Source organism: Mus pahari, chromosome 8 (genome assembly GCF_900095145.1).
Source record: "Mus pahari chromosome 8, PAHARI_EIJ_v1.1, whole genome shotgun sequence".
Taxonomy (NCBI): domain Eukaryota; kingdom Metazoa; phylum Chordata; class Mammalia; order Rodentia; family Muridae; genus Mus; species Mus pahari.
This window is the reverse complement of record NC_034597.1, coordinates 53,428,375-53,440,925: the sequence shown is the minus strand read 5'-3', so window position 1 is coordinate 53,440,925 and position 12,551 is coordinate 53,428,375. Positions and strand designations below refer to the sequence as shown.

The 12,551-nt window shown below is 44.6% G+C and overlaps 1 protein-coding gene across 1 annotated transcript in view; it reads left to right on the top strand.

Annotated features, from left to right (window-relative positions):
* Positions 1–12,551, top strand: part of LOC110325783 (guanylate cyclase soluble subunit beta-2) — a 64,154-nt gene that overhangs the window by 15,176 nt on the left and 36,427 nt on the right. Inside the window, exon 3 of the mRNA XM_029541685.1 lies at positions 6,445–6,539. Within this exon, the coding sequence (XP_029397545.1) occupies positions 6,445–6,539 (95 nt within the window). The remainder of the gene's footprint in view (positions 1–6,444; positions 6,540–12,551) is intronic.

Below are 12,551 nucleotides of genomic sequence, written 5' to 3'. Positions count from 1 at the left end.
TATTGTTGTTGCACCTACAGGGTTGCAGCCCCCTTCAGTTCCTTGGGTACTTTCTCTAGCTCCTCCATTGGGGACCCTGTGTTCCATCCAATAGTTGGCTGTGAGCATCCACTTTGGTGTTTGCCAGGCACTGGCATAGCCTCACAAGAGGCCGCAATATCAGCAAGCTTTTGTTCCGGTCTCTGTTCTTGTTTTATGCAGAAATGCAAATGATTGCTTATGGCCAAAGTCTTAAGAGTGTGTAAGTGGAAACAAAGTAAATACATGGTGAATTAGAAGCCTAATCTGCAATGTGTTAGCATATAAGTAAGTCCAGTACAGAAAGAAAAAGCAGAGCATGGAACTATAAATAGAAATTAATCAACGGATGGAATTATTTAGTGGAGGGAATAATAAAATGTAAGGCTGATGGTTACCAAAAATGCCTGGACCAGAGTTCTTTATTCTTCATTCAAGTCAGTGGCTGGTTAGCCAGTCTTTGACTCCCTTCACATGGGTAGCTACAGCAAGAAAGGGTGGTGACTGTGACCTCAGGCAGCAATAACCCTCCTCTTAGTTTCCATGAGGGAGTGTGAAGGTCCTCACTAGTGCCACCAGGGACCTCAGCAGCACTGACCTGCCCATTTCGTGACCATGACTGCATTCTTGATGGCAAAGACTTTGTCCAACAGGGAGAAAGAAGTTCTACCATGTTTTCATTGCATCTTGCTTTTACTAACAACTTAGACGAATTTTGGTGCACATCTGAAGTATTCTCAGCAGTTTCTTAAGAGACACGCTTCTTCCCTGCTGGAGTCCCAGGGGAAGCTTCTACTTCTGCCTGTCTTCTCCTCTCTCATATAGAAACCATTTGCTGAGGTCATATTAGGGTCTAGGTACTTGTTGACTCAACAGGTTGTGGGCGGTGCTTAGCTGGGTGAAAAGAAGCCCCATTTAGGGTCATTCTGGGGGCTTAAAGGGTGGCCCCCAGACTTCCTGTCCTGAAGGAGGTTTCTGAAGAACTAGAGTCACCCTCAGAGCTAGCGGCACTTTCCTTAGGGCTCCCAGATTCTTGACAAGTGGTCAGCCACCCAAACCGTACCATGGCTTTCTTTAAAGTGTGTTACTAGGGCACCTAGGTCCACAGTTTACTTGGAGGTCAATCACTGCCCTCCTCTGTTTCCCATTAGTCACTGGGGCAGAGTTAGCTCACTGCAGGTGCAGAGATCACTTTCATATCTTTCCTCTCTCCATCCCAGCAGCTCAAGGAACGCAGCAGTAGCGAAAGCTTTCCCAGGGCCCACGGTGACGGGAGTAGTTCAGTTTCATCCTGGGCAGCAGAGTCTGATCGTTATCCTTGAAGTAACATGCTAACTCTGCTCTTGCTCACTCCTTCCTCCACTCTCAGCTTTCATTAGTTACACGAGAATTTTGTGCAGTGTGATTTCATTGTGTTCCCCCCGCCCTCATCTCTTCTCAGATCTACTTCTTCTTCTTTGTCCATTTGACTGTGTGTCCTCTCTTTTTAATAATTTATCAAGTCCAGTTTGCGCTGCCTATACACTCTTGGATGTGTGTCTCTCCACTAAAGCAGTATAGACCAGGGGTCATAATCTTAAAGTTAACTGACTCTCCCACTTTTGGCAGTTATCAACAGAACAAGCTCCAAAAACCAGGGGTTGACTGTGAGCCACCTCCCCTCTCCATACTGGGGTTTTGTCTGGCTTGAGCTTATACATGCTATCACAATTGATGTTAAGTTCCTTGTAGAATTTCCCTGGAATGCCCAGAAAACCATTTAATTGTAGTCATACACTACTGCTAGCTCATATGATCTTTCTCTTTCTTCTTACACAATAATCCTTGAGCCTTGAAAGAAGGAGTATGCTATAAATGTCCCATTTAGGGCAGAGAATATAGCTAGCTTTTATTCTCTACACCTTGGCCAGTTGGAAGTCTCTTATATTAGTCATCAATTGCAAATAAAAGGTTCTTTGAAAAAGATTGAGAGATACATTAATCTGTGGGCATAATAATAAGTCATTAGAAGTCGGTTTCCTACTGTGTCCATTCAGTAGAATAATAGAAGTAGGATCGTCTGAGGGGCTACAATTTATCTAGATATGGACTCTCATTTTGATAATAGTACCAGACATGGGTTTCTTCTTTGGAGCAGTCCTTAAGTCCAAGCTGAAAATGGTTGGTTACTTCCGTGATGGTCTTGCCACTATTACATTAGTGTGTGTGTCTTGCTAGATCAGTTATTATTATAGCTGACAGGATTCACAGCTGGGTAAAATGATAATTAGTTTTCTTCTCTACTAATATGTCTGGTACCTTCCAGCACTATGAGAGCTGGCCAGCAGGGGTGAAGCTGCCAGGTCAGTACCAGATTGACTTTGCCATGTTCTGACTCGAGCATGCAGTGTCTCCAGCAATAGGGATTTGCCACCAAGTTCTGGGGAATTGGCAGTAGCCTATGTTTGTGGGTCAGGGGCCTTATAGCCAGGAATTACAAAAGAGGTAACCCATTCCTGGCATTGAGCTTTTTTGGGGGGCCTGTACGATCTAGTTGAGTAGTGCCATTCAAGCTCTACTTTCTACAAATTGTGTATGTACGGATTCTAGGAAGCTCCCACAGTAGTAGGTTTCCATATGACTTTTTCAAAATTTCTTTGGTATTATCTCTTCCTGTATTTCCTCTATCCCTATATCCCATGGCACACCCCTGTTTAAACCTTCCTGTTCAATGGAAATCTTTTTTAACCCTTTATATCATTTCATTCGCTCTCCCACCTACAAGCTCCCACCCCCCAAGCTCCCTTACTAATTTTCTGTTCTAAATGAAACATACATACCTGAAAATTCACAATTAACACCCACAACTGACCCAGCCAGTATTTGCCTTTCTGGCCTGGCTTACCTCACTCGGACCATTTCCTGTTCCATCCATTTACTTGGGAACTTTATAATTTTATTTTTCTTAGCAGTGGGATAGCATTTCATTATATAAATGGAATCAGTTGATGAACATCTATGGTTTTTCATTTCCTGGCTCTTGTGACTAGGAAGTAATGAGCCTAGATGAACAGGTATGTCTATAGAATGATGTGGAGTCCTTTGGGTAAATGCCCAAGAGTGATATAGCTGGATCACGTGGTAGATCTATCTCTAACTTTTTGATGAATCTTCACACCAACTTCCACTACTAAGTAACCAACTACTTTGATATACCCAGTCAGAATGGATAAAATTAAACAAAACACCCCCAAAACAAAACAAAATTAATTAACAAATTAATTAAAACACCCTCAAAACAAAACAAAACAAAACAAAAACACTCCAGAATGGCTGGATTTGAGGAAAAGGAACACTTATTTATTGTTGCTGTTGTTGTTGTTGTTGTTATTGTTGTTGTTGTTGTTGTTTTAAAAGAAAATATCTGCCAAATATATAAATCCACATAACTATAATTCACTTATCTTTCAATAGTTCTCTGGAGGAGAAGCGACCCTCTAATGAGAAGTGGCTCATTGGGCTCCTAAGCCCTTGGCCTCAGGGCCTGTCCTGAGGGAGACTGTGACACTTCCTCATGCAGCTGAAAAGCTTTGTGTATACACATGCCTCCCGTTTCACCATGCATCATGGTCCCAAGATGTGGATGCCCAAAGCTCTTCAGACTGATAAACTGGATAGGGTTTTCTGCCTCTACCAGAAAAAGAAATCTGTACAGAAATCAGCTCCCACTCCCCCTGCACACACAGAAAGATGCAATGGCTATAGAAGGTGTGAGAAGCAATGGGGCCTCTTGGTCCCTCTGCCTTGATTTGGGATGGGCACCAGCAGCTTTGCCCATCGCTGTAACTGTGCCATTAGCTCACATACCAGCCGGTGAAAAAGACAAGTAATGTTTTCATTTTGCCCTAAAGTCATTTGTACCGTAAAGATCGCCTGGAAGGCCTGCAAGGCTGCCACGGGCCACACCTGTAAAACTGTCAGAGTCTTTTCCCCATGTCTCAGAGGTCAGGTGGCAGCATCACCAGCGTCTGGGGAGGACTGGATGCCGCAAAATGAGAAATAGGGGGACAGTGAGATTTTTCCCGAGGCACCCTGCAAGAGTGTGGTGGGATCAGAGCTGTCTCTCGGGTCTGAGCCTCTGTTGATTTGTACCTTTAATGGAAACTTCTGAAACAAAGTTGGCCTTGTAGCTCAGTGGATAGAGTGCTTGCTCAGCATTCGAAGGCAGTAAGCCCTGGGTTCCATTCCTAGCACTATGTAACTAGGCATGGTAACACATACTTAAAATCCTAGAGATAGAGACAGGAGGGTCAGAAGTTCAAGGTCATGCTCAACTATATATTGAGTTTAAAACCACCCTGAGTTACATGAAACCCTGCCTCAAAAAGGGAAAAAAAAAAATCCTAAATTCCCTTTCAAATGTTCGTCAGGCTTATTTTGGGTGTCAGGGACAATGTTAGGTCATGGAGGGATTAAATCAAGGGACACTCCTGATCTTCAGACTTGGTCATGTAGGAAGCATTGCACAGTGGTCCTTCATAGGTGTCGGAAATGGTCCATGCTCAGGCAGGTGCCGTGGAACTTGGGGTGAGATGGGGGTAGATGCAGGCTTGGAATAAGCAGAGACAATGGGTGATTCTTAGAAAAAGCTCGGAAAGAGGAACCAAGCTGGCCAGGCTAGCGAGAGTGCGCCCCCTTCTGATGGAGGGGGGAAGGGGCTTGTGTGCAACTGGACAAGTGTATGTAGCAGGGGCCTGGCTGGAGGGGGGAAGGAGGAAGAGCCAGAAGTGTCCAGCTAAGCAATTTGGATGCAACCGAGGACACTGGGAGAGCTGGGAGGGATGAGGGAGAGGGACAGATGGTCAGGACAGGATGTACACTCCAGCCTTCCACATCTTTTTGTCCCCAATTTGGCTGTGGGCACACCTTACTACTATAAGAGGTTCTTGACAGAACAGTGTCCTGTTGCTTAAATCCATCCCATTCCCTTGGCCTGAGACTTGTCTTGATTGAAGAGCTTCTCATTTCTCCTGAGACTGTCATAACTCACCCTGGACTCTAAGAAACTGTGACAACCACAGTTGACCAACATAAGACCCATCATGTCTCATGTTTCATTTCTGTATTGAGTCTAAAAAGCACTGGGGAGCAGTGATTTCTCAGGAGAAATAGGAGGCAAATGGTTAAAAGATAAGATGCCTGCAACCTGCTGGGGCTCAGGAGCCTGCCTGATTTCTTTATTTTCAAGTTATTCTGATCCAAGGGGCCAACCCTGGCTTGATGCATTGATGGTTTGCATATCACTAATGAAGAACCCTTGATGTTCCAATGAAGTATCCATTAGTCAATGGCCTTAGAGTGTGGAGGTGAGCACTGTGTGTGTGTGTGTGTGTGTGTGTGTGTGTGTATGTGTGTGTGTGTGTGTGTGTGTATACCTTGGCCTGTCTGTAAGTGAACCCCTGCATGTGTGGAGGTGAGCCCCTAAATGACTGCCATTCATATTCCATAATGTGCATCCTCTCTATGTCTCTCAGCACTTGCTGTCTCAAGTCCTGATCTCCCTGGTATGTCTCCAGCTGTCATTTTTCTGTCACCCTTCTTAAAAGAACTTCTGCTATCTCATTTAAAATGTCAATTTGTTTATATATATATATATATTTTTTACTTTTTTTTTTTTAAATTCTTGCTCATTTTTATTTATTTATTATATATAAGTACACTGTAGCTGTCTTCAGACACTCCAGAAGAGGGCGTCAGATCTTGTTACAGATGGTTATGAGCCACCATGTGGTTGCTGGGATTTGAACTCCGGACCTTTGGAAGAGCAGTCGGGTGCTCTTACCCACTGAGCCATCTCACCAGCCCTATATTTTTTTTTTTAAAGTAAAATATTGGCAAGAATACTGGTTTCCAGAGCAGTTTGAAAGGTTGGATCCCAGTGTGCTGTGGCGGCTGCTCCATGCAGGGTTGTAGAGATCCAGAATTCCAGTGTGCTGTGGCGGCTGCTCCATGCAGGGTTGTAGAGATCCAGAACAGGGCTGGAAGCCTTAGTGGTCAGCGCATCTGCCACCCCAGCAACATGCAGCATGTATACAAACCCAGAAAAAGATTTGACACTGCAGTGTTATTAGGCTAGCCTTCAGGAAAGAAGAAGCTGTGGGACCTGGACAGGGGACAGCAGGAGGTCCTCTCAGAGGCAGGGACAGTCACAGTCACACAGATCATCCTCCAGAGGGCCCAGGATTCACATCATCCCCTTTAGGGCCTTCCTCTCCGGTTATGAAAACCTATCAAGTCTAAATTAGGGTCTTGCTTGTTGTGCTCTGGCTCATAGGCCCCTGTGGTACATGTGGAGAGACCACGTCAACAAAGTGGAGAGGACCCCATTGCAGGTGGGGATTGAGCTCCAGTGACTGAGGGCTCCCCTGCACTTGGTGTATCTTTCAGGGCTTCTGCAGAAGTGCAAGATGTCTTCATGACCTACACCGTGTATGATGACATCATCACCATTAAGCTCATCCAAGAAGCCTGCAAGGCTCTGGGTAAGTCCAAAAGGGCTTGTTTGGGTTTCTTAAGGTTGCTAGAAAAGCAAAAAGTCACAGCTAATTCTCCTCATTCACGGTTGCTCTGCTGTGAAGTTGCTGCAGACAGACAATGAAGTAGAAAATACTGATTTTTTTTTTTTTTTTTTTTTTGGCTCCTAGGGGAAATAGCTCAGTTCATGAGTCTCTAGTCACAGTCTCCAACAAGCAATCAATGTGTAATGTTATTTTTGTGGGCTGCTGTTTAAACACACACACACACACACACACACACACACACACACACACACACGATTCATTGACATTGGCTCAGCCATTAAGAGTGCATAATGCTCTTTCTAAGGAACCAAGTTCAATGCCCATACCCACACCAGGGACTCGTAACTCCAGCTTTGGTGGTCTAACACCAGTGCTCCTGTGTATTCTAACATCCTCTTTTGGCCTCCTCTTACAATGAGCTCATAGCTCATAGCCACACGTGGATATACAAATACACATAATTAACAAAGAATAAAAAACACTGTATTCACAACCACTTGCATTATAACATTACGTCTTAAAAAGCTCATAAGCTGATTAAACAAACATTTGATACAATCAGCACACCACCGCCTTCCTGTGCCCAGGGATGCACTTTGGCAGTGCACCCGAGGAACATTGTAAACAAGGGAATCACCACCGCCTTCCTGTGTCCAGGGATGCACTTTGGCAGTACACCTGAGGGACATTGTAAACAATGGAATCACCAACAAAAATCAGAAGAAGGTGAGCGGGAACTATAGTGAGATTATGTGCTCCTGAGAGCTGAAATAAACACAGAGCACATCGTCTTGCTTATCTTAACTAGAGACTTGTGAAAGGAAGGGTTTGTTTGGCTTACAGACCCCAGTCCATCACTGAGGGAAGACAAGGCAAGAAGTCAAGCAGGGTAGGAAGCTAGAGACTGGAACTGGTGAGCAGAGTTGCCCTTGAACTCCTGGTGACCGCCCCCCCCCCCCGGAGTACTAAGATTATAGGCAGTAGCCATCATATCCAGCTTAATGAGACTGGGAGTAAAACCTCAGAAGATGCCATAACAATATCTTCTACGCTAATCTAAAAACATGAAAGGAAAAAAATTTTTAAATGCACGATTGTGGTATGAAATATCCTTTCCCAAATCACACAGCTGCATTTTTTTTTTTTAGATTAGTTACCAATTTTAAATTTCTAAATATTTAAGTTGTTTAGGGTTTTTATCATTTCCAACCCATCCCCTCTCCAGCCATTCCTGTATCCCTCCCAGTTCCTCTTAAATTCATGGCCTCTTCTTCTTTAATTATTATGTATACCCTATTGAATCCACTTGGTCTTGCTCATACAAACATGCTTAGGGCTGACCACTTGGAATCGGATGACCTAACAGAGAGCTTGACCCTGGAGAAAACGGATTATCTCTCTCTCAGCAGCCAGATTGCCTGCCACTCTTCATCAAGGTGTGGGGGGCTTCTGAAATTTCTCCCCTCCACATGAGCAGATCAACTGGTGCTGCCATTACACAGGTGTTGTTTAGGTAGCCATACTGTTGAGATTTCACGGCTACAGTGTCCCTGTCATATTCAGAAAGCACTGTCTCAAAGCAGATGTTCTATCCCTGGCTTAGACTCTTTTGTGGTGTTTGCTGAGCCTTAGGTATTGACATTGCATTGTAGACACATCAAGTGTTGCTGGACACCCCACAGCCAGACCCTTTCTTGATCCTAGTGCAATGCTTTCCCCCAACACCCAAGGCAAAGCCCCCACCCCCCTTCTAAAGACAATTCTGCAGCTCTGAGATTCCAATGGAGGCTGGGCAAGAGCAATTATTCCCAACCATTTGCAATTGCTCCCTCTCTCCTCTGCGTAGTCACGTTCTCTCTGGAAAAGACACGAGATGCTAGGTGAGAAGTGTGTGGTGAGAGGTGACCGTTGACTCTCTGAGAAGCTGGAGTCTGACAGCACTTACACTAGTATAGGGCTGGGGTGTGGGCTGAATGCTGAAGTTGAGCTGTCTTGTTAAGTGTGGGGTCCTGGCAAGGAGGCAACAGCCTCTGATCAATTTCCCATCCTCTCTGCTAAAGGGGACATTCTAGAGCTTAAGAGGCAGACTCAATTCTACCCTGTCAGCGGACTGACTTTAAGTAGAGTTTCCTTGAGAGGAGAGTCGTCTTCTCGGCGACGAACAATACCTCAGGAGGCTCTGGGGAGGACTTAGTTAAAGCACAAAGCAAGGGTAAGGCTTGAAGCAACATGAGGTAGAGTGGCCTCAGCAAATGTGACTGAATGCTGTTGAACCTGAAAGAAAGGCGGGCTACATCACTATGTGTGAATCACTATGTATGAGTGACGTTCCTTAAAGTCTGAGATGTGCTTTGCTGTTCACTTCAAATGGCTGTGGATAAAATTAATAATAATGCTCTGAGTCCTTTGGTCGGTGGTCAGTAAACTTTCTGCAACGTAAATAAAGTTTTACTGACACATAGCCATGCCCATTTGTTTATGCATTGTCTGTGTGCCTTTTATGATATATTGTTAAAATTGAGTTGGCCTGATGGAACCTATACAGACTGTGATGCTTAAAGAGTTCCACAAGTACCTTTTAGAGAAAAGGTCTGTCATTTCATAGTCCAGAGAATGGATCACCAACAAATGAATGTCTGTCTGTCTGTCTGTCTGTCTGTCTGTCGGTCTGTCTGTCTCTGTCTGTCTCTGTCTCTCTTTCTCTCTGTATACCATTTTGAGCTAAGAGCTTCTGTGGACTGAATTGTGTCATGACAAAATTCATGTCTTTAGGTGTTGGCTGCCAGGGTGATGGCATTTGGAAAAATGACTAGGTTTAGATGCAAAGTGTCCCACTAAGAGTTGACACTAGAGGCTCACCCCGTCTCTTCTTTCACACGAGGGCAGACCAGGGATAAAGTTCTGTGGTTAAAGGCATGCCTGTGCCGGGTTGTTACACAATGCCCTCACAGACAAAGACTCTAACAAGTATCTAGCTCTTCAGAATGATGTAAAACTGTGAATTTGGTAACCATACTGCAGATCACTTGGCCCGTGCAGTTTTTTGTGATGATGCTTGTAGATCACTTGGCCCATGAAGTTTTGGTAACGATGCTGTACAACACTCTTCAATGTGACCGAAGTTTCAGGGGGAGATGCCATCACACACCTGTCCTGGCCCTGTTTCCAACCCAAACAACACATTTAGAGGCAGCAACAAGTTTGTAGGCCTGTGTGTGGACAGGACTATGTCTCTTCCTACCCAAGGCTTCCCTCTACCACAATGATTTCTTTCTGACTCACTTCCAACTGTCAGACATTTTATTTTTCCTTTTGTCATCTCTAGAAAATCCTTTAGGTCATATTTCAAAAGGAAGATAACCGTGACAGGTACATTACACAAATAGAACATTGGGATTGTGAAATGTCCATACACAGGGGGGTTGGGGAGTAAAGTTCTTCCTTTACAAAGGTGGGCACTTGAATTCAGACCCCCTAGAGCTTTAGTAAAGGCTGGCATGGCCACATGAGGCTACAACCCCAGTGCTGGGAGGTTGAGACAGTCAGATCCTGGGGCCTCACTGACCAGCCCATCTGGCCTGACCAAAGAGGTCCAGGTTTAGTGAGCGACTTCTGGCCCTCACGCTCATGGGTGCATGTACCTTCAGATACATGCATACCTGTTGCTGAACCCAAATAACGCTGCTGAAATTGTCCCTGCAATGGTGGCATGTCCCTTGCTTCCTGCCCTACTGTTCTGGGCTTCTGAATGAAAGACACACACACACACACACACACACACACACACACACACACACATACTTCTATTCTAATATACCCAAAACATCTCAATGGATGGGCCACTTCTAAACCTCTACATGGCCAACATTCCAACACACTCTGCTCCAATATTCCTGAGTTATAACTTACTAAAACCTAGATTCCATCCTGGCTGTCCCGGACCCAGACCTGCAACCCTCTCGGGCCACCATCCCCGAGTTTTACATAATGGTTATGCTCTCTCTTCTGCACTTCCAAGACCTGGTGTATCCTTCTTCCTCTCTGGCATGGAGGTTATCTCCTTCCTCCTCCCTTGGTCGCTTGGCCATCTAAAAGTCCCACCTCTGTCTCCTGCCCAACCATTGGCCTCCAGCAACTTTATTTACCAATCAAAACCAACTGGGGGCAGGGACCTCAGCATCTTGCGGATGTGTGCGATTTTGGGGATCCAATGAACATAATACGAGCATTAGACCAGACTCATAACACATCCCCTACTCCTTCTGTCTCTCCATTTTTCCCTCTTCCTCCCTCTCTCTCTCCCCCCCTTTTCCTCTCCAAAACAAACACAAGTGATTGGAATCGTGGTGTGTGGGAAGCTTGTGATTTCTCTGTATTTGCACAACTGCCACGAGTCAGAGAGAGGGAGGCCCAGCCAGGACATGCATTTTCATGTTTAATAAATTATGCTAGTCAGTGGAGACTGGTTCCATCCTTTGACAAAGAGAAAAACATGTTTCATCACCAAGAAGCCAGTGCTGTACCTTCCAAGTGGCCTCGAGGAAGTCATTCCCCTCCCTGTTGGAAGTGAGTTTTGGGACTCTTCCACAATTCTGTGAACTGCATAACTCTGCTTTCTAATTAGCATAATCAGGATGGGACCAGATGGCAGGTTGAGCATCAGACAAGTAATCATTCTGTGTAAGAATAAGTGCCTACTCAGGTTATTAGTACGTAGTTATTAGTGACCTGAAGGAAAGACACCCAAAACAACTCCCACCAGGCACTTGGCACAGCTGTGCTGTCTAGACGTTGCCTGCTAAGAAGTCCAGAGCAAAATGCATTTCCACAGTGAGCCATCAGCAAATGTCAACAGCCCTTCCCTGAACTTACTTCAAAATAAGAGTACCAATAGGAAACCTAAGATTAAAAATGTACAAAGCCAGAAGCCAGTCGTGCAGGCTAGGATACACAGCCAACAGTAAATGGAGACCTAAACTAGGGTCTCAGCATTCCAAGAACAGTGCAAAATCTCTCAGGCTGGAGGACACATTGACAATGGCCCAGTGGGCACTTTGGGAGTCAGACAGAGGTGGGCTGGCTTTCAGCTTTATGTCTCCTAAGGATGAACCTAGGGCCATCCTCTTTGATACAATAGCAGTGACACCTGTGATATCAGAGATTGTCCTAGAGATCAAATCAAATAATGAAGCAAAGTGGGTACTTGGCAGAATAGATTCTTCTTCTCCACCTCCACCTATCATCTACCTATCCATCCTCTATCAATTGCTTATCTACCATCTATCTAATAATCCTCTATCTATCTATCTATCTATCTATCTATCTGAATATCATCTATCTCATCTATCTAGCCATTATTGATTTCTCCTCTACTATCTCGTTATCTATTATTCTATGATGGGCTTCACAGTCTTATGTCATATCTTTGTATGTGTATGAATGTGGTACATGTTTGTATTGTATGTGAGAATGTCCTGCTCTATGTTTCTCTGTCTTCTTTTTGTGTATTTTTAATGTTCTACAGTCATTTATTTATATTAAGTATGTGAACCTGCCATGACTTTTGTGGTAAGGGGTCAGAGGACATCTTATGGGTGCCTGTTCTTTCCTTCCTCCATGCAGGCCCTTACCAAACTCAGGTGATGGGTCCTTGGCAAGCATCTTTACCCAGTGAGCATCTTTACAAGCATCTTTACCCAGTGAGCATCTTTACAAGCATCTTTACCCAGTGAGCATCTTTACAAGCATCTTTACCCAGTGAACTATCTTGCCTACCCATGCTTTATTCTTTTTAAGACAGGATCTTCCAGTGAACCTTGAGCTAGACTGGTGACCAGTAAGTCCCAGTGACTCCTGTCTCTGCCCTCCACAATGTGTGTGTGTGTTTGTGTGTGTGTGTGTGTGTGTGTGTGTGTTTCTCCTCTTATATTAGAATTTGAACCTCGATCATCTCACTTGTTAGGCAAATGCTCT